The 26,668-nt window shown below is 44.0% G+C and overlaps 1 protein-coding gene across 7 annotated transcripts in view; it reads right to left on the reverse strand.

The window, feature by feature from the left end:
• Positions 1-26,668, reverse strand: part of FAT3 (FAT atypical cadherin 3) — a 475,518-nt gene that overhangs the window by 225,522 nt on the left and 223,328 nt on the right. For all 7 annotated transcript variants that reach the window (XM_083170147.1, XM_083170145.1, XM_083170150.1 and 4 more), the window contains one exon: positions 1,529-1,843. In XM_083170147.1, the coding sequence (XP_083026273.1) occupies positions 1,529-1,843 (315 nt within the window). The remainder of the gene's footprint in view (positions 1-1,528; positions 1,844-26,668) is intronic.

The raw sequence follows: 26,668 nt of genomic DNA on the forward strand, positions 1-26,668 counted from the left end.
CTGGGGGAATCCTGTTTTTTCCTTGAGTAAAACATGGCAAACATGCATCTTTTCCTTTATTTTTCCAGATAGAATATTTGTGTATCTATTATATAGCCTAGGGGTGAAGAACACACAATACGATCAGTTTTAAACGAAGCGTTTTAATCAGACACCGTAGTTGCTTCACAATGATGACTTGCCAGAGCCAACAGACATTTGTAGCAGAAGCGGAATGTAGGACAGTGTTGTGATACTGATTACAATGCACATACTTCAAATAACTACAATCCGATGGATCGCTTTTGTGTGGAGAATATCATATCTGTCAGGAGCCTGACGCGGCCCTTACTGCAACAAAGGCGCCTTGGCGGTAAAGCATCAAAACCTCTTTCTGAGATCAAAGCGGCAGCAACAAGTGTTTATACAGAGCAAACAGTAGGTTAGGCGCTGGGTGACTAGCGAACCTGCAGAACAGACATCATTAGAGATGCCCAGGCTGCGGAAATTCAATCCATCCTGCCCCTTTCATCAATCCATCTCATTATTTTTTTAACAGCAGATTTTGTTTACTTTAGCACCGGTTGGAACCAATCGGTGCGGGAACCACTTTGAAAGAATTCCGAGCATGTTTATAAACCTACATAATTAATGTGAATGGCTGACCCATTTCCCCAACGTGCAAGCCCAAATGGCTCCCTGGATGAGGGAGATAGGACAGCTGCACCGTAAGTAGGATCAGGCACTACGGTAAGCATGGAAGCTGAGTCAGGAACGGGAGGTGGAGACAGTGAAGTAAATTTAATGTGACCTCATTCTACCATTATGGACTAATTAGAGCTCCTTTTCTCTCCATCTCCCCCCCAACTCTTTCTTCTGCATACCTTACCCCGCCCCAATATTCTCCCGCTTTCCCACCTCTCATTCACCTTCTGCTCACTGGTTCTATCCCCAACCCTTTATTCTCTCCTGTGCATCTTGTGGGAGGGGCCAAAGCTCAGGTCAACTGTCATTACATGACTACATTTTAACATGATGACATCATTTTTATCAGCAGCCAATTTTATTATATACAGTAGATATAAGCTTGCCAACTAAAAGATATCTACAGTACATAATCGCAGTCACAAACCAAAGTTGGTAACTTGATCAGGTCAGAAAGATGGCATGCAGTTGGGATGCCAAATACTGAGCATGATTTAATATGTCAAACTCACAACTTCAGGGTAGACTGCCCAAGATCAGGGGCATGATATCATAATTATCAGAATCGTGTATATCTCAAGGTGAATGTAATTAAGTTGCACCCGCATTTGTTTTAAAAACCTTTGCTTCCAAAAAGAAAAAAGTAGGCAATGTTTTTTTTTTACTTTGAATTGAATAAGGTACTTCACCCATATTTGTACATCATTTGGACCAACGTGGAAGTCCATGGGTGGAATGCATGACATCACTACCCAACCGCCTGCTTCACAATTGCGTTATTTACATCATTGAAACGGGGACTACAATGGAACACTTTGCATAAATGGGATCCATAAATCCATACCTGTTTTGGTGTTAATTGCGAAGAAGTTCTGAGGGTTTCCACTCGTAATCCTGTAGGTCAACTTATCGCTGGTATTCGAATCAGGGTCTACAGCTTGGACCTGAAGGATGGACACATCTTTAGGGGAATTTTCCACGACGGTGGGGTAGTAAATGGGCTGTGAAGTCAGAGGGGCGTTGTCATTGACATCTTCCACTTCGATGTAAACCTCTATGGTAGAGAAGAGCGGGACTACTCCTCGGTCGGTGGCGTAAACTGTAAGCCAATACGAGTTGGTGGTCTCTTTATCTAGAACATCCGCGGTGTAAATAACTCCTGGAAGACACAAAACGGAAAAAAATTGTCTTTAGTTATTCTATATATAAAAAAAAAAAAAAAAGAAGATGTTAAATAATCTTTTTCCACAAACAGTAAATGAAATACTGGTGATTTCCTGGCGCTGCTATGTATGGGCAGGGAAACAAGTTAGGAGGGGTACAGTTACCAAAGCTTCTCAAAATGAAAAGAGGTGATGTTGCCCATTTCAACCAATTAGAAGTTTTAGAAGTCACTTATATGGGGGGAGATGTATCAAACTTTGGAGAGAAGTAAAGTTCCAAAAAAATCTGCATCTAACTGTTTTGTTTATTTCAAATGCTGACAGCAACATAACAGTTAGGAGCTGACTGGTTGGTACTCTCTCCAAATTATCTCTCTCCATCGTAGTCAATATTGGGGTGGTAGAATATTATTTCGTGACCGCGGCCTGTGTTCCCCAACTGAGATCTCCTTTGTAGCCCTGTACGTGATCAAAATTAACATAGCCCATTGCCAGCCACATTGCTCAGATTGTGTACATACAGTGCAAATCATGTTCACTAAATCCATTGAAAGGACTAATGCAACAGTTCATAAAATGAAATTGTATACCCTCCTAAAGATACCATCAGACAGTGATAGCACCTTTCAGAGTGTGGCAAGGGATCCATTGAGATCCCTCTCCTCGCTCTGACTCTCACAGTGCTCATGAGTGATGTAAGGTCTGTGCAGTAACCCTGCCGCATCAGAGGCTGTAACCTGACACCACTGCCATCCGCAACCAAGCTTTTACCGCCCACTAGTACAGCTGCTTACCAGAACAGCTGATAAATCGGCCTGAAAACAGTTACCTGATAGCAGCGATAAGAGACATTAATATTCATATATAATAAATAGGCCCCTGTACAGTACATGGTTATACTGTCCTACTGTATATTGTATCCAATCGTACGTCAGTATTTCCTGCTTTGCTCACTTGTTTATGTACTCTGTAATCAGGCGCTGCGGATCCCTTGTGGCGCCATCTAATGTAATCAGGCGCTGCGGATCCCTTGTCGCGCCATACGATGTAATCAGGCGCTGCAGATCCCTTGTGGCGCCATATAATGTAATCAGGCGCCGCAGATCCCTTGTGGCGCCATATAATGTAATCAGGCACTGCGGATCCCTTGTGGCGCCATATAATGTAATCAGGCGCTGCGGAACCCTTTTGGCGCCATATAATGGATAATAACCGTAATACTGTTTGATGATTCATATACTACTGTACATTGAGAAAATAGCACGTTTTCCGATAAGAGTTGATTTATTGCATGTGTATGTCTTACTGAAATCACAACCTCCTAGCCTCTGGAAGCAGTGATGTGACTTATAGTTCCGCAGCCACAAATTTGCTTTCCTCGCCACCCTATTTAAAATCAACTCCATGCCAAAATGGATAGTGGGGGTATGAACTTTTCATGTTGGCATGGAGATAAGTTACTTGTTTTAACATAGTTTGTGGCGAGCGTAGAACCCGGAAGTAGCACGGCGCCATGCTGGTGCCGTGAAACTACACAAGTACCCAGGATTCTTCAACTCAGGATGCCAATTAAAATGTAGCACCGTCTGGTAAGCCAATCAGAATTCGCGTACCGGCAGCCGCTCTGATTGGCTGCCGGTACGCGAGCTCTGATTGGCTCAAAAACTGGTGCAGCATTTTAATTGGCTGCAGTCCAGGACCTGCTTTATTCAGTGCACTGAGCGCAGCACAGCGGAGGCAGTCGGGGGTTTTGTGGTGGGCAAAATGAGCTGCCCGGGCCCTTCCAGAGGCCGGGGCCCTGGACAGCTGTACCCACAGCAACCCCCTATTGGCAGCCCTGTGATGCCTGCCTTGGCCATCTCCGATGATAATAAAAGTCAGTTCAGACTTGGGACAAATATTATTTGATGATCAGCCTGCAAGGGGATGTGTACTTGTACACATCCCCTTGCCTGCTAGCGAGGGGATCCGGGTGGCGCGGCGGGCATTCGACGGGACAGCACTGACCTGTTCGCTAGCCTGCGAGTATCCGCAGCTTAGCCAACAGGTCTGAATGAGGAATTAGTTGCAAAAAACACTGAAAAATAATTATACTTCTCCAGACTGTATTCCCTACAAGTGCTGAATTTTATAGAATTGAATTTTATAGAGAAGCCCTTGATGCTGGAAGTGGCTGTATAATAAGACACTCCAGGCTGCTGATGTATTGCAGTATATATAGACACACACAAACACACGCACACACGCAGGAAACAGCCGACAGAAAATCCCGCCAAGCTAATGACCTACACTCGTTGCTTTTTCTAATGGAAATTTGAACCCTACAGATGCATCTATAATCCAGCGCCTTCATTCCAGATATATATTAGCGAGCAGGGAAACAGTAGAAGCAGACAGAAAAGCGAGGAACGTGTTCCACTAATATTCCAGTGTCTGTGGGAAAGGAAAGGGATTACAGGCAATGCTCTGGTCGGGTAACCTAAGCTCACTACATTAATGTTTCAGCTGTCACACACTATACCTGACCGACAAGGCTGAGATGTGCGTGACAGCTATCCCGGCCTAATCGCTTCCACACTTGCACAAACACAGGGGATCTGCAGGTTTACTGCGGCACCATAAACCGGTGATGTATGACTGAGTGACACGGACATGCAACGCTACATGGTCGGAGCAGCTCAGCTCAGCGCTACAAAGTAATTACTTTCCTTCTTTCTACTATATTTCCATGCTTACCGACCGTTCCGCTGGCCAGAGAGGGACAATGAGACGATGGAACAATGATATAAAGGGGGAAATTTACTAAGAATACAAATACAAAAAATCGTATTCTTAATATGAATGAATACGACTGGTGTAGTCGTATTTTCATTCGTATTCCGGAGGATAATTTACTAATCAGTCGTATTTGACTGATTCGTATTATCCGATGGCGTATTCATTCGTATTTTTTCTGATACAAATTCATATTTTTTAATACAAATTCCAATTTTTAAATACAAATTTGGATGTTAAAATACAAATTCGTAGATTAAAATACAAATTCAGATTTTAAAATACAAATTCGTATAGGTTTTAGCCTGTATGGATCAGTAAGATCCGTGCAGGCTGCAGTGTAAAAAAAATGTACAAATAAATAATTGTAAAAGTGTGTATGTGTGCTTAGTGGCCTTTTATAAGTCACACATTTGTGATTTTGATCATCTGGGGGTCATTTTCTGATTTTTTCCTCGTGTGTAAAATTCTAAGATGTGAAATACACTTCCAAATCAAGGTGTATTTTTTTGGCGTATTTTTTTACAATTCGTATGCGTTTTCGATTCGTATTCGTATTTTTTACAAATACGAATTGTTAGTAAATGACTAAAGTACGTTGTTTTCATGTTAAAAATAGGCGTATTCTATCGATGTCGTATTAAAAAATACGAATACACATTACCGTATTTTCAGGATAGTAAATCCTGAAAATTCGAATACGCATAAAAAAATCGTATTTTGCTGTACAAATACAAATTTTTTGTACGATTTTACCTTAGTAAATTTCCCCCAAAGTGTTTATACTGATTTTTTTTTTTTTTTAACTACCGGTATCAATCGCAGATATAAAATAAAACACTAGAATAAGTAGCATTAGTATGTGTGGGCTCTATACATTTTAGCTTCAGCTGAGGATTTTATCCATGTGCGTTCTATGGAACTTATTCAGGACAGTTTGCAACGGCCGTTCGCGCGGGGACCGATGTTTTATTTCTGCGCATGTGCATATGCATGGTGTGTGCACCCACTGCGTCAGATCGTTGGGTGCACGCAGGACAGTGTGTGTGTGTGGGGGGGGGGGGGCTTATCCGGTGCTGCTGTGCTGCATGGTTCCTGGCGGGCTTGCCACTGCTCCTAGTCACTAGCGGACGGCGATGTTGAGCAGTGTTTGGATGTGTACTGGGTGGGGCTCCCCTCTTAATTTTGGATTGCATTGTGGATCACTGGGCCTTATTTTGGTTCATTCTTTCTGACAAAATCCTTCTTAGATGGACAAAACCATGTGCACTGCAGGTGGGCAGATGTAACATGTGCAGAGAGAATTAGATTTGGGTGAGTAATTTTGTTTCTGTGCAGGGGAAATACTGGCTGCTTTATTTTTACACTGCAATATAGATCTCACTTTGAAGTAAAACCCCACCCAAATCTAATTCTCTCTGCACAAGTTACACCTGCCCCACCTGCAGTGCACATGGTTTTGCCCATCTAAGAAGGATTTTGTCAGAAAGAATGAACCAAAATAAGGCCCCCTGTTTCTAGCCAGCAATTGATTTCTAAAGCACTTTACATACAGTATTTATTTTGGGTTTAACTGTACGAACCATACTTTATTTAATTTTGCCTATTTCCCAGATTGGCCAGGAGACTACCGAAAATCAAGCAGTACTCCCAGCCCCCACAGAGAAAGTACCGCCCTCCCCCTCCACTTTTCGCACCCCCCCATCGCCAACATTGAAAGTGGGTAATCCAGGAGAGCCAAAGTTGTTATTCACGTGAAATTGCCCCACCCCGCCTTTTTAATGTTGATAAAAAGGGCATAGACATAGAGAAAGGGCATAGACAAATGAAGGGGTTTCAGGCCATGATAATGCAATCTTGTATCCACGCCCCCGCACTGCTAATCCATGATGAGACCACACCCAATCCCTGGCCTGGCATCCCCCTCCCCCATGGGGCAGCTAGGAAGTAGCTAAGTATACTTTATTCACCAACAGCGTATGACAATTACATCACAACATTCTTGACTACGTTTGAAAAGCAGTTTCAGGGAGATTTTACCAGGGTTGCCGACCCTCCTGGAATTTGCGGGAGTCTCCCGAAAATCGGGTCCTTCCTCCCGGCCCCCGGAAGGGTGGGCAACCCTCCCGGAATCAGGGGGACCCCCACTGAGCCCCCCGATCGCGCCATTTATATGCCGCAATCCGTGGGTCTCAGGGGAGGGGGCGGAGCTAAAACGGCACAATCGTGTCGTTTTAGCAACGCCCCCTCCATGGATATCAGTTATTTCGGCTATTTGCCGTAATGGGGGTGGGGCTTAATGACGTCACAGTTAAGCCCCGCCCCCGAAACTCGTAATGCAAGATTCCTCTCCGGGCTTCTCCCGGAGAGGATTTTTTGAAAGTCGGCAACCCTGGATTTTACTCATGCGCCATGAGACTCAGGCACATGCATTGTTGTTGGACAACACTGGACAACTCTACGCAAAATCAATACTACACCCGATTCAGAGTCAGTTCTCCTGTGTCGATGTTAGCAAACAAAACACACTGTATTTTGCCCAAACAAATCAAAATGAATGAAAAGGCAGAATATTAGCTAATGTATTCTGCTGCAGGAATATAAATACAGTTTGGAAAGTGCATTGTTGGAAGTGTGAAAGCGGCAATTAGTGTATTATAGAGCCATAGACTGCCATACACAGTTAAACAGCTCTGCGAATTATACTTAACCTTGGGTTTTCCTTGTGACATATTATAAATGTTCCCGTTTTGATAACTGCACAATTTGGGTGAAATGTCACCCAATCATTTCTGGGAAAGATGGCGATGCAGAGAAGAATGGTTGAAAAATGTTCCCAACTGTGAAAATGATCCAATTTCTTGATGGTCTCCTTTGAAAATTGCTCGGCAATTGACGTACATCTAACCTCCGAGAGCAAATTGTCTGAAATTTTAACATCTTTCATCATTCCCACTTACCAACATGAAAGAAAAGCTTAAACTTGTGATTTTTTAAATTTGGGTCATTGCTGCTGAACACACGGAGACCTCATCAAACGACTTATACGCTAAAATGTGCGCTTTCTATAGTATTAATTACTCGTGTCAAGGTGATAATTAACCGCTTGTGATTGAAAAACTTTTATGGGAGAAAATTATTTCAGCTAACTTCCTTTTTCCTTATTTCAGTCAACTTTCCTTCACTTTTTTCAATCTTTCGGTAGTACATCATACAGCAGCAGATTTATTAAGTTTGGTGAAGTGATAAAGTTGCTGTATCACTGGCCAATCAGCTTCTGACTGAGGGGCAGATTTATAAAGCTCAGTGAAGTGATAAAGTATCCGTTTTTTATCACCGGCCAATCATCTCCTAACTGTGAAGTTACAGGCTTGGTTTGAAAAAAGACAGGTAGGAGCTGATTGGCCGGTGATAAAAACCAGACACTTTATCACTTCACCGAGCATAATAAATCTACCCCTAACTGTGTTTGAAAAATGTCCGTTGGGAGAAAATTAACCAGCGGTCAACCACTTTATCACTTCGCTATTACATCATACAGGGACAGATTTATTAAGCTTGGTGAAGTGATAAAGTTGCTGTTACTTTATCACCGGTCAATCAGCTTCTGAAAATAGCAGTTAGGAGCTGATTGGCCAGTCCACTTTATCACTTCACCAAGCTTAATAAATCTGGGGTGGATTAGAAGATGGGAGTGGCATGGGGGTCAATCTAGTCTGGATTCATTAACGCCGGATCTGATCTGGCCTTTCAACATTCCTCTATTACAGTCCATAACTACAGTATGTATTAGCTGCTGTTATTTATTAAACACTGTAGACTGAGAATGTATTTAAAACCAAACTTAATGATAACATGTAGTGTGAGTGTAGCACCCTGCACCTTTCAAAACCTATGCAGTACCTCTTTCCTGCCTGGGGTGTCGCTGTCTGATTTAATGCCTCTCTTACAGTCTGGTCGGTATTGAGATACAGGCCACAATGTTATAGAGACATTACAGCTGGAAGTGACACCTCAGGCAGTAAAGAGCTACTGCAGGAGTATGGAGGAGCACACACAATTTGAAAGACTCCTTGAGGGGTATTCAATGCCGCAGCGAGCGGCCGGCGAGGGGGTTAAACAGCGAGGATTGCTGAAAACCAGCGATCCTCGCTGTTTAACCCCCGCGCTCCCCCCCGCCGCTCGCTCTATTCAACGTACTGGGGAAATCCTCGCAGTCACAGGACGGCGAGAATTCCCCAAAACAGCGAGACCCGCGGCTACTGCAGAAAACTCGCAGTTTTTAGCCGTGGGTCTCGCTGCTTCTGGAGCCGCATCCGCCAATTCCACCTCGCTCAAAAAACAGAGCGAGGGGGAATTGGCAGATGCGGGGGCTGTGTTGAATGCTGTCAGGGTGAGTGGTGACAGCGAGCAGGAAGACCTGCTCGCTGTCACCACTCGCAAACAGCATTGAATACCTGCCCTTGACTTTCCTAGTGAGTAAGTAGAATGTCTTCAAGTGGGCAGGGCAAAACATGCGCCCAGAGCAAGTATCCACCGCGGATGCACAGCAGGGCATCGCAGACTCCAGCCAATGCAGGTGACCGGTACAATTTAACAAGTCCAACTATTTTTAGTTGACCCGAATAAATAAAATAAACTAATTATTCTGCATGCCAAATCTCTAAAAAACTACCCTTTACTGACAAATTCATAAAAAAGCATTTTTGTTGACACATCTTCATCCTCTATCACAGGGATGGGGGAACCTTTCGGCCCCCCAGCTGTTGTTGAACTACAAATCCAAGCATGCCCTGCTACATTTTTGCTATTCGGCCATTCTAAAACTGTTGCAGGGCATGCTGGGATGACCAGCTGGAGGGCCCAAGGTTCTTGTTTTGTGATCAGGCAGAATTTCTTACTGACTTCCACAGTTTCCTTACTGACTGGTGAAAACTTTATTTATTTTTAATTGACAGTAAATGTATTCAAAGTTAGTCCGCCGGTTAATCATGCATATGGGTATAAAAAAAAATGAAAAACCGGCAGAGATAAACTGTTGGCAGGTATTAAACCGCACCGCGGCCTACACAGATTTCCAGCAGCTGAATACTTATCTCACTCTTGAACTTATAGAACAGAAAGGAATCCTCTTGTGGCGGTTGCAGGATACACACGTGAGGAGCCAATTGGAAACATTTAAGACAGAATGCCATGTTCCTGTCCAGCTAAATTAGACTTCAGAAGTGTTTTCTTTTAATGAAACTAAATAATCCAGACTGCAGGGGTGAGGGTTTAACACAAGTTCCCGCTGAGATGCAATATTGAGCCATCATGCTCTGCGCGGATCAGAGACAGGAAAAGAGGAATGCTAAGCACTGCTTAAACATTATAATTGTAGAAAGTGGAGCTTGATGGCACTTCCATTTACTGTATTTAAAGACTAAATCACAGCAGACCTACAGTGCTGCCTGACCCATATGGAGATGGCAATCCTTATATTTATGAGTTATTGACATAAACTGAAAGAATAACAAGGTTCTGCTGATAATCAGCCATAGGATGTCATTACTGAGAACACAGCACGCTTACAAGCAACAGGCGGCTTCTTGTGGAGACCAAACATTACATAATGTGTAATAGAAGCAGGGGGAGGTGAGGTGTAATGGAGGGGCGAGGAAGGTGAGGTGCAATGGGAGCGGTGAGGTGTAATGTGAGCGGGGAGAAGGTAAGGTGTAATGGGAGCGGTGGGGAAGGTGAGGTAATGGGAGGGGTGAGGTGTAATGGGAGCGGTGGGGAAGGTGAGGTAATGGGAGGGGTGAGGTGTAATGGGAGCGGTGGGGAAGGTGAGGTGCAATGGGAGCGGTGAGGTGTAATGGGAGGGGTGAGGTGTAATGGAGCATTGGTGAAGGTGAGGTAATAGGAGGGGTGAGGTGTAATGGGAGTGGTGGGGAAGGTGAGGTGTAATGGGAGTGGTGAGGTGTAATGGGAGCGGTGGGGAAGGTGAATTGTAATGTGAGTGGTGGGGAAGGTGAGGTGTAATGGGAGCGGTGGGGAAGGTGAGGTGTAATGTGAGTGGTGGGGAAGGTGAGGTGTAATGAGAGGGGTGTGGAAGGTGAGTTGTAATGAGAGGGGTGGGGAAGGTGAGGTGTAATGGGAGCAGTGGGGAAGGTGAGGTATAATGGGAGGGATGGGGGAAAGTGAGGTGTAATGGGAGTGTTGGGGAAGGTGAGGTGTAATGGGAGTGTTGGGGAAGGTGAGGTGTAATGGGAGTGGTGGGGAAGGTGAGGTGTAATGGGAGTGGTGGGGAAGGTGAGGTGTAATGGGAGCGGGGGAAGGTGAGGTGTAATGGGATTGGTGGGGAAGGTAAGGTGTAATGGGAGTGGTGGGGAAGGTGAGGTGTAATGGAAGCGGGGGAAGGTTCGGTGTAATGGGAGTGGTGGGGAAGGGGTGAGGGTTTAACACAAGTTCCCGCTGAGATGCAATATTGAGCCATCATGCTCTGCGCGGATCAGAGACAGGAAAAGAGGAATGCTAAGCACTGCTTAAACATTATAATTGTAGAAAGTGGAGCTTGATGGCACTTCCATTTACTGTATTTAAAGACTAAATCACAGCAGACCTACAGTGCTGCCTGACCCATATGGAGATGGCAATCCTTATATTTATGAGTTATTGACATAAACTGAAAGAATAACAAGGTTCTGCTGATAATCAGCCATAGGATGTCATTACTGAGAACACAGCACGCTTACAAGCAACAGGCGGCTTCTTGTGGAGACCAAACATTACATAATGTGTAATAGAAGCAGGGGGGAGGTGAGGTGTAATGGAGGGGCGAGGAAGGTGAGGTGCAATGGGAGCGGTGAGGTGTAATGTGAGCGGGGAGAAGGTAAGGTGTAATGGGAGCGGTGGGGAAGGTGAGGTAATGGGAGGGGTGAGGTGTAATGGGAGCGGTGGGGAAGGTGAGGTGCAATGGGAGCGGTGAGGTGTAATGGGAGGGGTGAGGTGTAATGGAGCATTGGTGAAGGTGAGGTAATAGGAGGGGTGAGGTGTAATGGGAGTGGTGGGGAAGGTGAGGTGTAATGGGAGTGGTGAGGTGTAATGGGAGCGGTGGGGAAGGTGAATTGTAATGTGAGTGGTGGGGAAGGTGAGGTGTAATGGCAGCGGTGGGGAAGATGAGGTGTAATGTGAGTGGTGGGGAAGGTGAGGTGTAATGAGAGGGGTGTGGAAGGTGAGTTGTAATGAGAGGGGTGGGGAAGGTGAGGTGTAATGGGAGCAGTGGGGAAGGTGAGGTATAATGGGAGGGATGGGGGAAAGTGAGGTGTAATGGGAGTGTTGGGGAAGGTGAGGTGTAATGGGAGTGTTGGGGAAGGTGAGGTGTAATGGGAGTGGTGGGGAAGGTGAGGTGTAATGGGAGCGGGGGAAGGTGAGGTGTAATGGGAGTGGCGGGGAAGGTAACGTGTAATGGGAGTGGTGGGGAAGGTGAGGTGTAATGGAAGCGGGGGAAGGTTCGGTGTAATGGGAGTGGTGGGGAAGGTGAGGTGTAATGGAAGCGGGGGAAGGTGTGGTGTAATGGGAGTGGTGGGGAAGGTGAGGTGTAATGGGAGCGGGGGAAGGTGTGGTGTAATGGGAGTGTTGGGGAAGGTGAGGTGTAATGGGAGTGGTGGGGAAGGTGAGGTGTAATAGGAGTGGTGGGGAAGGTGAGGTGTAATGGGAGTGGTGGGGAAGGTGAGGTGTAATGGGAGTGGTGGGGAAGGTACGGTGTAATGGGAGCGGGGGAAGGTGAGGTGTAATGGGCATGGTGGGGAAGGTGAGGTGTTAAGGCTTATTGGGATTGGTGCAGGTTTGCATACATCATACCATATAATTAAAAAATTAAAACGTATTACACTTCCATGACCTCCATTGCATTCATAGGATATTTATTAGTCACCTGTGTCACATTAGTTCCAAGCAAGCATGCTGTAATTGGGTGTTTTCCATGTTTTATCTTTAATTTCTACCAGCACCATATTTTGTATGCAGTATAAATACAAGTTATACAATATATAGTATTTATTACAATCGCCCCTTTAAATACAGTAGCAAAAACTGCCGGAGACACATGAGCTCTGAAAAGTGCTGCTTAGTAAATATAGCCCCAAATCTCAGAAAGGCTCCGTCTCATTTTAAAGTTAATGATACTGGGGATGTATAAAGTTATAATAATGCATCAAACGCTCTGATACATATTAATAACGTGCGCAACTTTGAATAATGATGATTGATGGATGTACGGAGACTCAATTAGCATTCATGGTTTGTGCATTTCTGGAGTAATAGGACATTTCTCTTGTCATCGAGAGGCATCAAAGGCCATAACAAATTTTCAAGCGGCTGACAGTAACATCAAGAGACTTGGAATAAATTGAGATGTAAGATGGTGTTAAAAAAAAACAAGAACATTCTGCATTTGGTTAAACAAGCAAAAGGTTGGGAACAGTATTCTGGACCCTCAGCTCAACTTGCCCAGAAATAGATAGAACTTGGAGAAAATATACCCCCAACCAGGTGTTGGCTGCCGCACAGTCCACAATTCAAATAGTGAAGCCGCACCAACTGCCAGTGATTCTGGATCGGTGATGATTGGTAGTGTCTGGGGTGGCAGTTGGTGGAGCTACACTATTTGAAAATTAGACCGAGCTGCAGCCGCACCTTTGAAACAAACGTTACACCAATAGCGGGCTCCATGGTGCATTTATTACATGCAGGGGGGGAATGACATGGATGTAAGATTTGGGTGGGCTGTGTTCTAACTCAGCGGCGGAACTGGTGGGTGGCAAGGCTTTCATCGCAGGATGGCCTCGCACAGGCGTATTATGGGCCGAACGCATGTACAGTCTATGGAAAAATGCCTGGCCAGCAAATTTGCAGCAGTGCAGTCAAGTCTGAATCAGGCCCCATCTGCAGAGAGAGTTAGATTTGGGTGGCGTGTGTTCTAACTGAAATCTAAATTGCAATCTAAAAATAAAGAAGACAGCATTTACCCTGCACAGAAACAAAATAACTCCCCCAAATCTGTTACATCTGCCCCGGGTTGGGATCATTTGGTCTACGGCATTATTGTTGACAGTCATTAGGTCGACACCATTAGGTTGACATGGGAAAAAGTCAACGTGGGTATAGGTCGACATGGTTCTAGGTCGAAAGGTCATTAGTTCGACAGGTCATTAGTTCGACAGTCAAAAGGTCGACATGGGGCTTTACACTGGTTTTTTTACCTGAATGTCAACACAGTCGACATGGACACAGTTTAAAGTGCACCGCATCCCCTCGCATCGCTCGCTATGCGTCGGGCACGGTGCCTCGCTACGCCCTGCACACTATTTTATTCTCCCACCACGCCCTACTGGATAGTAGGGCATGAAATACCGCCTGTCGGCACATGTTGGCTCAAAAAACAGTGAAAAAATCTATGTCGACCTTTTGACTGTCGACCTAGACAATGTCGAACTAATGACCTTTTGACCTTTTCCCATGTCGACCTTTTCCCATGTCGACCTAATGACAGTCGACCATAATGCTGTAGACCGAATGACCACATCCCTCTGCCCTACCTGCAGTGCACACGGTTTTGCAAATTTGAGAAAGATTTTGCATCACAGTCAACTCTGAACCAGGCCCATAGGGGGTTATTCTAGTTCAAAATCCTTCTTAGATGGACAAAACCATGTGCACTGCAGGTGGGGCAGATGTAACTTGTGCAGAGAGAATTAGATTTGAGTGGGGGTTTTCTTCAAAGTGAGATCTATATTGCAGTGTAAAATAAAGCAGTCAGCATTTTCCCTGCACAGAAACAAAATAACTCTCCCAAATCTAATTCTCTCTGCACATTTTACATCTGCCCCCCTGCAGTGCACATGGTTTTGTCCATCTAAGAAGGATTTTGTCAGAAAGAGTGAACTAGAATAAACCATAGTTCTTTTAAAAACATCAATCATTGTTATTATCCGGATAGGAATGATAATTGTACTGTGGTCTGATCCCTATTTGTAAGTAAAGCAATAATGCACATACTGTAACTGGGCAAACCCATGCTGCACTGCAGGCGGGGCTGATGCACAGAGAGATTTACTGTGAATTTGGGTAGGTTATATTTTTTTCTGTGCAGGGTTAATATCGACTGCTTTTACATGTAGCCTAGTAATATTAGACCGCTTTATTTTTCCACTGCAATTTAGATTTAAGTTTGAACGCGGCTCACCCATATCGAACTCTCTCTGCACCTGTTACATCTGCCCTACCTACAGTGCAGCACGGTTTTGCCCAGTAGCTTGCTTTATTGCCTTACTGAAAAACATTAATCAGGCCCACTGTATGCAGGGCCTAGTTTGGAGTTGTATGTTAATTTGATATCTATGTATATTTCAGATGTCTGAGAATCTGCGCGTACACAGGAGCCGCACTACCAGAGCTGTTACCTGTGACGTCGTTCATATTGCCCAAAACTCTACAGCATGATTTACACTCTGCCAGTATTTTGGGATGACAAAGACTCATATCTTGAAGACAAATTAGTCTACTGGATGACGGGATGGTTGGTGCAGCTTTCTGAGAAAATCCTTCTTAGATGGACAAAACCATGTGCACTGCAGGTGGGGCAGATGTTACTTGAGCAGAGAGTTACTTGAGAGAGTTAGATTTGGGTGGGGTTTTACTTCAAAATTAGATCTAAACTGCAGTGTAAAAATAAAGGGTACCTGTGTAGTTTCACGGCGCCACCGCGCGCACAGTCTGTGTCTGAAACTTGGCAGCCTGCCAGACGCTCTGTTTAACTGTGTGCGTGCCGCTCTAGCTGTTCTCAGCGCAGCGCGTGGCTGCTTTCCTTATGTAAGCTACGTTATCAGCGTAGCGCTGGGCAGCAGCAGCGCACGCTGCCCAGCACTGACAGGTCACTGTGGTACTTGTAGTTCCACAGTGAAATAGGCAGTCCTGCGCACCGCTGACAAACCGGAAATTTAGACGCTAAATCCAGACTCCTGCGCACCGCTGACAACCCGGCAATTTAAACGCTAAAGCATCTAAATCCAGACTCCCTGAACCGGACACCCCGGCAATTTAGACGTCTAGATTTAGACGTCTAAATCCAGACTCCCTGCAAACCGCTAAGATGGGGGCATCTAAATTTAGATGCTAAAGCGTCTAAATTTAGTAGGGTCTAGGGGTACACTATTAAACCTGTTCACAATGACACTAGTCGACGTAACAGCTGTCGACCTTGTTAATTCCACTATCCACGCCAACCCGAAGTGTGGCGAGCGCAGCGAGCCTGCGAGGGGCGGGGGTACGCGTCCTACGACCTTTTCATACCCCCACTATCCAAGTCGGCGTGGAGTTGATTTTACAAAGTGTGGCGAGCGCAGCGAGCCACCGTGCCCGAAGCGTGGCGAGCGCAGCGTGCCCCGCGAGGGGACGCGGATACCTTCGAAGTATCCGCGTCCCCTCGCGTGCTTCACAGGTATCCGCGGCCCCTCGCGGGGCTCGCTGTGCTCGCCACGCTTCGGGCTAGGTGGCTCGCCACACTTTCTATTCTCAACTCCACGCCGCTGTGGATAGTGGGGGTATGAAAAGGTCGTAGGACGCGTACCGCCGCCGCTCGCCACGCTTCGGGTTGGCGTGGATAGTGGAATTAATAAGGTCGACAGCCGTTACGTCGACTAGTGTCATTGTGAACAGGTTTAATAGTGTACCCCTAGACCCTACTAAATTTAGATGCTTTATCGTCTAAATTTAGATGCCCCCATCTTAGCGGTTTGCAGGGAGTCTGGATTTAGACACTTTAGCGTCTAAATTGCCGGGTTGTCAGCGGTGCGCAGGACTGCCTATTTCACTGTGGAACTACAAGTACCTGTGTGACCTGTCAGTGCTGGGCAGCGTGCGCTGCTGCCCAGTGCTACGCTGATAACGTAGCTTACATAAGGAAAGCAGCCACACGCTGCGCTGAGAACAGCTAGAGCGGCACGCGCACAGTAAACACAGAGTCTGGCAGACTGCCAAATTTCAAAGTTTCACTGTGCGCGCGGTGGCGCCGTGAAACTACACAAGTACAAAATAAAGCAGTCAGTATTTACCCTGCACGGAAACAAAATAACTCACCCAAATCTAATTCTCTCTGCACATTTTACATCTTCCCCCTGCAGTGCACATGGTTTTGTCCATCTAAGAAGGAATTTGTCAGAAAGAGTGAACTAGAATAAGGCCCAAGGTCCCTGGAGAACCAAATGGGGTGGTTTGGTGCGACTTGTATTTAAAAACAAAACCAACAGACAGGTGATGTAGCACTTTTCAATATTCTAAGCGGTGAAGGCCACCCTAACAGATGGGCAGTAAACGATCGTACGCTGTATAGCGCCGCTCAGTACGACAGAAGGGCCAAGAAAAAAAAAAATTGGACCTGAATTCAGTGAATAATTAAAATATGATGAAACATTTCTAACTCTGCCAGTCTGTTGTTTCATAAACTCTTGTGCTTTCTATAGCATGTTTTCTTATAATCAACTTCTCAAAATCCCTCCTACCCCCATCTGCTAATAAGTCCAAAATACATGATTACCATTCTCCTCCCCCAGGCCCTTATGTTGGAGCCAACAGATAAGACAGATTTTCGTTAGCAAGGTAGGCAGCAACCATCTGCAAGCTTTAGGAACCGCAGATTAAACAAGTTACTTTCTGCAGAGAGTTTGTTTTTATTTATAAAAAAAAAAAAAAAAAAAAAAGTGTTTTCTTACCGGTTGGGAAACGAGATTGTGCTAGATATATTTCATTAACAAATTAAACAATTCCACCTACTGCAAAAAAGTTGAATGCAATAATAGACAAATATATCATGTTCTTTTGCACTTCATTCATTTTAAAACATACTGGGCATTACGGTACGAGAGGGGTGGCCAAACCAGTCCTCGACATCCACCGACAGGTCATGTTTTTCCAGATCACCCGTCAATCTGTAGAATGTGTCGGTTAGGAATGAATGCACCTGTGCACCAGCTGGGTGGTCTGGAAGACGTGACCCATTGGTAGATCTTGAGGACCGGTTTGGCCACCACTGTGGTATGGTCAGACCGCCTACTGGGACAGATTAAAAGGTGGACACAGATGCAGTCGCATCTATCAGCTGCGGCATGTGACATCACGCAGATGGATCCACAAACCCCTTTCTGGAATACAGCCGTCCGTATGAATGTGCAAAGACTGGGCTGTCCGCTGTCCGTATCCTTAAGGTGCTGAAAAACCGACTGGTGGTTCTTTAGGCGCCACCATTGGTCACGCAATTGAAACCGACACCGGCCCAATCACAGGTGCAGCTTCTCCGCATGAGCACAGCCTCTTATGCAAGCTGTTGAGCATCTGTGCCGGTGACCAATTTCACCGACATACTAACATAGTATGCCCATAAGAAGAACCATGTATGCATCTCCAAGCCATTTTACAGTGACACCGTCAATGGCCTACCCTACATGACACAAGTTAATGGACAACAACTGACACTTGGGTAGTCCTGATATAAAGTCTTTTGCTTATTTTTGAAAATTCAGATCTTAGCGTATACGGACGTCAACGTAATAAACATCAAGTACAATTTATTGCATCTGAATTTCGTCTTGAAGGCAACAACCACGAGACATTGCCTTCATGCCTCATCGGCACCACTAGATTTACCGGGCATGTCCTGAAGGACATAAGCTCAACCCGCCAGCGTGGTCTTCCTCCATCATATATATATATATATATATATATATATATATATATATATATCCTTCCTTGAGGAGGCACTCTCACTGTGAACTTGCAGCAATAGAGTAAATAAGCACAAAAAGCTGGTGCCTTCCGTATGTTAGCGTATATGTATACGCCAGTTAGATAGTCTTCCTGACGGCGGCAAAGATACTCTCTTTGCACCTTGATAAAAAGGCCAGACGGCCTTGAAACGTCGGTTTCTTACCACAATTGCCTATGGTGTGTTGTTTTCATTGAGTGCCGCCGTCAGGAAGACTATATATATATATATATATATAGAGTTTTTGGGGGACCGCACTCTCACAAGTTAGTTTAATGCAAAGGCAGGGGTGCCCACAAGTTATCCATACTATTCAGTATGGACACTATTTGTAATCCAAAGTTCCTCAGGAATGAGGGGTAAGCACTCTCCTTATATAAATGAATCAATCCAATTTAAAAGGTAATTTCATATTTATTCATAAATCGTGCCCATTTTGCCCCGACGTTTCGGTCCATAAATGGGACCTTTATCAAGGAGCCTGCAGCAGGGGGATATAACATGCAAACGACAAAGTGAATGCATGTAATCACCACCACTTACATAGTGCACAGAAACAACAAGGAAAAACAACACTTACATGGGTCATGAGATCAAAAAGGAATCAACGGAGCCAGAGGAAGGAGAACCTCTCTGTAGCAGGAGAACATCTGAATGAGACCTGCCCGGGCCCGGCTTAAGTACCCTGTGTGATAATCCAATTAAGCGTCACGTGGTACGGGAGATTTCCCGCCACTCGCTCCGGCATCGGACCTCCGTCTGAAGCCGGAAGTGACGTCGCCGGAAGCCCAGCTCAGAATGAGCCGCTGCTGACACGCAAGGAAACCCAGAAACGGGTACTCAGTGCGTGTCAGCTTGGTGAGACGCATGTGGAGCGCATCTTGTCGGAAGCCGGCAATGTTGCGCTGTCTGTGACAATGTGTCAACGGGATAATTTTGCTGATAGCAATGTAAACACAGAGAAGCCGGGGCTCGGGGAGCTATATAACAGGAGATACCCGCCCATACTATAAAGTAGATAAGGGCATAGCAATAATATTCAATCATTAAATATATCGATGCCTGATTGTTGCCTCGATATGTATCAATATTTACTAAGGTTTTAATGGGTATACTATATAGGAAGCTCACTGAGAAATGTTACACTAGACTGGTATCCTGTCAAGGAACAGGTATAGGAAAAAATAAGAAGGCGCTAAGAATTATGCTGGAACGGTATTGCTGAACAAGCATAATTCCAGGTCACTATTTTTAAGTATATTGGGTACTCAATTTTTATTTTTATTTATTTTATCCATTATTTTCAATTATATGGATTTTTACTTATTTTATCACTAATTATTATTTTTTATTTTTTATTTTTATTTTTTAGTTATTATTTTTTATTATTTGGTTTTTTTTGGGGTATATTATAAAGGGATGTGAACCTATTTAGGCAAAGTCTAAATGGCAGGGAGAGAAAAGAGGCAAAGAAAGTACATAAAGAATCAAAACAAACACAAACAAAAATTAGAAAAATAAACACCAAAGATATAAATAAATAAAAAACAACAAAAACAGAAAAAGCATCACTAGATAAAAAATAAATAAATATAAATAAAGAAAAAGAATAAACAAATACCAATGTACACACAAAGTAATGTAATATAAATTGCAGGATCCCAAGAGTCCATACATCATTCCATCAGGAGGATACGGTCTAGAACAGAGGTCTATGGATACAATCCAAGTGGTTATTTAAGAAATATATTGAGCGGATTGTTCTCATTGAGTCCGTTTGGTGCCAATGTCCCCAATCGGAATATCCATCGGCTCTCTCGTTTGCGTAATAGGAGACCTCTATCCCCTCCCCGAATTGGGGGCGGGATCCAATCAATTAATCGACATCTGAGGCTTGATAATTGATGACAGGCCTGTAAGAAATGTCTAGGGATCGGTAAATCCGCTTTTTTGGTGTCCAGGGCAACACGAATGGAATTCCTGTGATTGGCCATGCGTTCCCTGAATTTCCTCGTGGTCATGCCCACATATGCAAGGCCACATGGACAATGTAATAAATAGATCACATGGTCCATGAGACAGTGTAATCTGAATTTAATTTTAATGGGTCTTCCCGATTGGGGGTGTGGGAAGACTGGTCCTGCAACCATACTACTGCAAGTAGCACATCCAGTGCACCGGAAACAGCCAGGGCGTTGAACATGCAGCCAAGTATTTCCTTTAGTTGTTACTGGGCTCAGAGTAGGCCTCATCAAGAGTTGTTTTAAATTAGGCCCTTTCTTATAGGCGATCATAGGGGGTCCATGCTGTTTCAGACTGAGGGTCTTGTCAGATGACACAATCGGCCAATGCTTATTGATGCTTTTTTGAATAGGGTTAGATGCATGATTAAAGGTGTTCACATAGATCATGCGTGGAGATTTAATCTGAGTGGACTGTTCTTCTCTTGTAGTGCACATGTTGTGCCTGGCTTTTTTGAGGCATTTTTTTAAAACTTTGGATAGATATCCTCGTTCTTTGAACCTGCTTGTCATTTCTTCAAGTTGTTGCTCGAGAAATGGAGAATTAACATTGTTCCTTATCACGCGCATGTACTGGGAAATTGGTAAATTGTTTTTTAATGCTGGTGGATGCTGACTGGAGGAGATTAGCAGGGTGTTTCTGTCTGTTTTCTTCCGATACACATTTGTTTGTAAAGACCCATCCATGATAGATACTGTAATATCGAGAAAGTTTATACTATTCTTGTTGATTTGGTGTGTAAATTTTATGGGACTTTCAAGGTTGTTTAATGCAATCACCATTTCCTCGAATTTGTCGACAGTGTCGGTCCACACCAAAAACACATCGTCGATGTATCGTTTGTAAAATCGTATGGCACTTGAGTATTTAGACAAAATGTGTGTTTGCTCATATTCGAGCATGTATAGACCAGCATACGCTGGGGCCAAATTTGACCCCATCGCAGTGCCTGCTATTTGAATATAGTATTTTTGGTTGTACAGAAAATGATTGCATGTCAGGATGAGTTTTGTCATCTCAACCAGAAAATCAGATGGAGGATCAGGGTATTGTCTTCCATTTAGCGCATTACCTATTACTCGAAGGCCATCAGAGTGTGGTATCACTGTGTACAGTGATGATACGTCCATAGTCGCCAAGTAGGGGCTGTCAGATAAATCAACACCCTGTAGTTTCGCAATGAAGTCAGAGGTATCTCGGATATACGTGGAGCTGGAAGTCACAAGTGGCTGAAGGTGGTAGTCTACAAATCTTGCTAATGGCTGTAATAAAGATGCCCGTGCCGAGATTATAGGCCTTCCCGGGGGATTATCTTCTGATTTGTGGATCTTAGGTAACGTATATATTACCGGACAAACTGGATGTTGCACTGATAGAAAGTCAGATTGGTCCTTCGTCAGCCATTTGTTGGCCAGGCCATTTTGTAGCAATAGATCAATTTTCATTTTGAATCCGGGTATCGGATTCTGTGGGATCTGAACATAGGTCTGTTTATCAGACAATTGGCGCATCACTTCAATATTATACTGGTCCCAGTCCTGAACCACCACTGCCCCGCCTTTATCGGCTGGTCTAATAACTATATCAGCATTTTTTTGCAGAGTCCTTAGGGCCAATCTTTCATCTTTATTTAGATTCTGATACTTTGGTGAAGTTGGAACATTCAGGATTTCTTGTTCTACCAGGCGATTAAACGTCTTAATGCTGGGATTGGCTGAAGTGGGGTCATATAGTGATGTGGGTTTAAAGATATTCGTTTGTTCTGTCCTGAGCGTGTCCTTAAATTGTTCGTGTAATCTTAATTTCCTGTTGAATTTGTATAAATCTACAGTGGCATCGAAATTATCATAGTCACTTGTAGGAACAAATGATAATCCTTTGGCCAGTAGAGAAATCATAGGTTCAGTTAACTGGAACTTGGATAAATTAAATACTAGATTTTCGCTTGTCGCCTGTTCCTTTTGCCGAGTTCCTCCGCGACGGGGATGAGGCCGGCGCCCCTCCCTCTTGGTGGTCTTCTGCCCTTGTTGCCACTTGGGCCTGGTTCTAAAAAATCGGTTTGGGAACTCGAGTATTCGGTGTCTGAGGCAGAGGTCGAAGAGCCGGTATTGGGTTGGTATTGGTTTCTTTGTTGGCGCCTGCCACGGTATGAACGTTGTTGTCTTCGGGGATTCTGATCACCAGCCAGCCACCTATAGTCCACTCAGATTAAATCTCCACGCATGATCTATGTGAACACCTTTAATCATGCATCTAACCCTATTCAAAAAAGCATCAATAAGCATTGGCCGATTGTGTCATCTGACAAGACCCTCAGTCTGAAACAGCATGGACCCCCTATGATCGCCTATAAGAAAGGGCCTAATTTAAAACAACTCTTGATGAGGCCTACTCTGAGCCCAGTAACAACTAAAGGAAATACTTGGCTGCATGTTCAACGCCCTGGCTGTTTCCGGTGCACTGGATGTGCTACTTGCAGTAGTATGGTTGCAGGACCAGTCTTCCCACACCCCCAATCGGGAAGACCCATTAAAATTAAATTCAGATTACACTGTCTCATGGACCATGTGATCTATTTATTACATTGTCCATGTGGCCTTGCATATGTGGGCATGACCACGAGGAAATTCAGGGAACGCATGGCCAATCACAGGAATTCCATTCGTGTTGCCCTGGACACCAAAAAAGCGGATTTACCGATCCCTAGACATTTCTTACAGGCCTGTCATCAATTATCAAGCCTCAGATGTCGATTAATTGATTGGATCCCGCCCCCAATTCGGGGAGGGGATAGAGGTCTCCTATTACGCAAACGAGAGAGCCGATGGATATTCCGATTGGGGACATTGGCACCAAACGGACTCAATGAGAACAATCCGCTCAATATATTTCTTAAATAACCACTTGGATTGTATCCATAGACCTCTGTTCTAGACCGTATCCTCCTGATGGAATGATGTATGGACTCTTGGGATCCTGCAATTTATATTACATTACTTTGTGTGTACATTGGTATTTGTTTATTCTTTTTCTTTATTTATATTTATTTATTTTTTATCTAGTGATGCTTTTTCTGTTTTTGTTGTTTTTTATTTATTTATATCTTTGGTGTTTATTTTTCTAATTTTTGTTTGTGTTTGTTTTGATTCTTTATGTACTTTCTTTGCCTCTTTTCTCTCCCTGCCATTTAGACTTTGCCTAAATAGGTTCACATCCCTTTATAATATACCCCAAAAAAAACCAAATAATAAAAAATAATAACTAAAAAATAAAAATAAAAAATAAAAAATAATAATTAGTGATAAAATAAGTAAAAATCCATATAATTGAAAATAATGGATAAAATAAATAAAAATAAAAATTGAGTACCCAATATACTTAAAAATAGTGACCTGGAATTATGCTTGTTCAGCAATACCGTTCCAGCATAATTCTTAGCGCCTTCTTATTTTTTCCTATACCTGTTCCTTGACAGGATACCAGTCTAGTGTAACATTTCTCAGTGAGCTTCCTATATAGTATACCCATTAAAACCTTAGTAAATATTGATACATATCGAGGCAACAATCAGGCATCGATATATTTAATGATTGAATATTATTGCTATGCCCTTATCTACTTTATAGTATGGGCGGGTATCTCCTGTTATATAGCTCCCCGAGCCCCGGCTTCTCTGTGTTTACATTGCTATCAGCAAAATTATCCCGTTGACACATTGTCACAGACAGCGCAACATTGCCGGCTTCCGACAAGATGCGCTCCACATGCGTCTCACCAAGCTGACACGCACTGAGTACCCGTTTCTGGGTTTCCTTGCGTGTCAGCAGCGGCTCATTCTGAGCTGGGCTTCCGGCGACGTCACTTCCGGCTTCAGACGGAGGTCCGATGCCGGAGCGAGTGGCGGGAAATCTCCCGTACCACGTGACGCTTAATTGGATTATCACACAGGGTACTTAAGCCGGGCCCGGGCAGGTCTCATTCAGATGTTCTCCTGCTACAGAGAGGTTCTCCTTCCTCTGGCTCCGTTGATTCCTTTTTGATCTCATGACCCATGTAAGTGTTGTTTTTCCTTGTTGTTTCTGTGCACTATGTAAGTGGTGGTGATTACATGCATTCACTTTGTCGTTTGCATGTTATATCCCCCTGCTGCAGGCTCCTTGATAAAGGTCCCATTTATGGACCGAAACGTCGGGGCAAAATGGGCACGATTTATGAATAAATATGAAATTACCTTTTAAATTGGATTGATTCATTTATATAAGGAGAGTGCTTACCCCTCATTCCTGAGGAACTTTGGATTACAAATAGTGTCCATACTGAATAGTATGGATAACTTGTGGGCACCCCTGCCTTTGCATTAAACTAACTTGTGAGAGTGCGGTCCCCCAAAAACTCTACTAAAAGGGTCAGACCATCATTGTCTTACTCTTGACCGGTCACCCACACCCAGGATCTCTCATTACTGTACAGGACATACATTTGGATATAGCCTGCCTGATTAAAATTTCACAGACTGGTTCCTCTTAAAGACATTTGTGTGTATATTTTTTCTATTTTTTCTATTTTTTATCATTTTCTATGATATATTCTATATAAATTCCACCAGACAGATATGGCCTCCGGAGGAATTGGATTCTTAGACGACAACCTACTATCCCAGGCCGAACAAGGGATAATCTCTTTAACAGATGATGACGCGGAAAAAGTTCTGTTTAATCAAGCCGATTTTGAAACATTACCATCGGACTCTCCGGTTGATCTATACCAACGTCTGCTTAGACTAAAAAAGCGTGAGACCGATTTATCACTTCATGGTCATTTCCTATCGGAATACCATAGAAAAAAATACATCCCACGTGGTTTCCGTATCCCCAATATTCCGACAATCGGAAGAAACAGTCCATCCTTCTGTAGTCGCTGGTGCGGCGTCCTAAACAAGTGTTCGTTGGACCTCATGGTCCTTGTAGTGGAGGAGGTCGGCACTGAATTAAAGAAAGTGAAGAGTGAGATAGACGAGTTCGGTATTGCGCACCTTGCTACAATCAAAAGCGACAAGACTTGCAACTTGATCGATAAAATTCGCATTCAGGTCGATCAATATAAAGCTGAATTAATTTCATTTAAACGCAATAAATTAACGACAGTAACGTCTGATTATCAGAACCATACAGTCTATAGGTGGCTGGCTGGTGATCAGAATCCCCGAAGACAACAACGTTCATACCGTGGCAGGCGCCAACAAAGAAACCAATACCAACCCAATACCGGCTCTTCGACCTCTGCCTCAGACACCGAATACTCGAGTTCCCAAACCGATTTTTTAGAACCAGGCCCAAGTGGCAACAAGGGCAGAAGACCACCAAGAGGGAGGGGCGCCGGCCTCATCCCCGTCGCGGAGGAACTCGGCAAAAGGAACAGGCGACAAGCGAAAATCTAGTATTTAATTTATCCAAGTTCCAGTTAACTGAACCTATGATTTCTCTACTGGCCAAAGGATTATCATTTGTTCCTACAAGTGACTATGATAATTTCGATGCCACTGTAGATTTATACAAATTCAACAGGAAATTAAGATTACACGAACAATTTAAGGACACGCTCAGGACAGAACAAACGAATATCTTTAAACCCACATCACTATATGACCCCACTTCAGCCAATCCCAGCATTAAGACGTTTAATCGCCTGGTAGAACAAGAAATCCTGAATGTTCCAACTTCACCAAAGTATCAGAATCTAAATAAAGATGAAAGATTGGCCCTAAGGACTCTGCAAAAAAATGCTGATATAGTTATTAGACCAGCCGATAAAGGCGGGGCAGTGGTGGTTCAGGACTGGGACCAGTATAATATTGAAGTGATGCGCCAATTGTCTGATAAACAGACCTATGTTCAGATCCCACAGAATCCGATACCCGGATTCAAAATGAAAATTGATCTATTGCTACAAAATGGCCTGGCCAACAAATGGCTGACGAAGGACCAATCTGACTTTCTATCAGTGCAACATCCAGTTTGTCCGGTAATATATACGTTACCTAAGATCCACAAATCAGAAGATAATCCCCCGGGAAGGCCTATAATCTCGGCACGGGCATCTTTATTACAGCCATTAGCAAGATTTGTAGACTACCACCTTCAGCCACTTGTGACTTCCAGCTCCACGTATATCCGAGATACCTCTGACTTCATTGCGAAACTACAGGGTGTTGATTTATCTGACAGCC

The sequence above is a fragment of the Crinia signifera genome, chromosome 2 (assembly GCF_055691185.1).
Source record: "Crinia signifera chromosome 2, ASM5569118v1, whole genome shotgun sequence".
Taxonomy (NCBI): domain Eukaryota; kingdom Metazoa; phylum Chordata; class Amphibia; order Anura; family Myobatrachidae; genus Crinia; species Crinia signifera.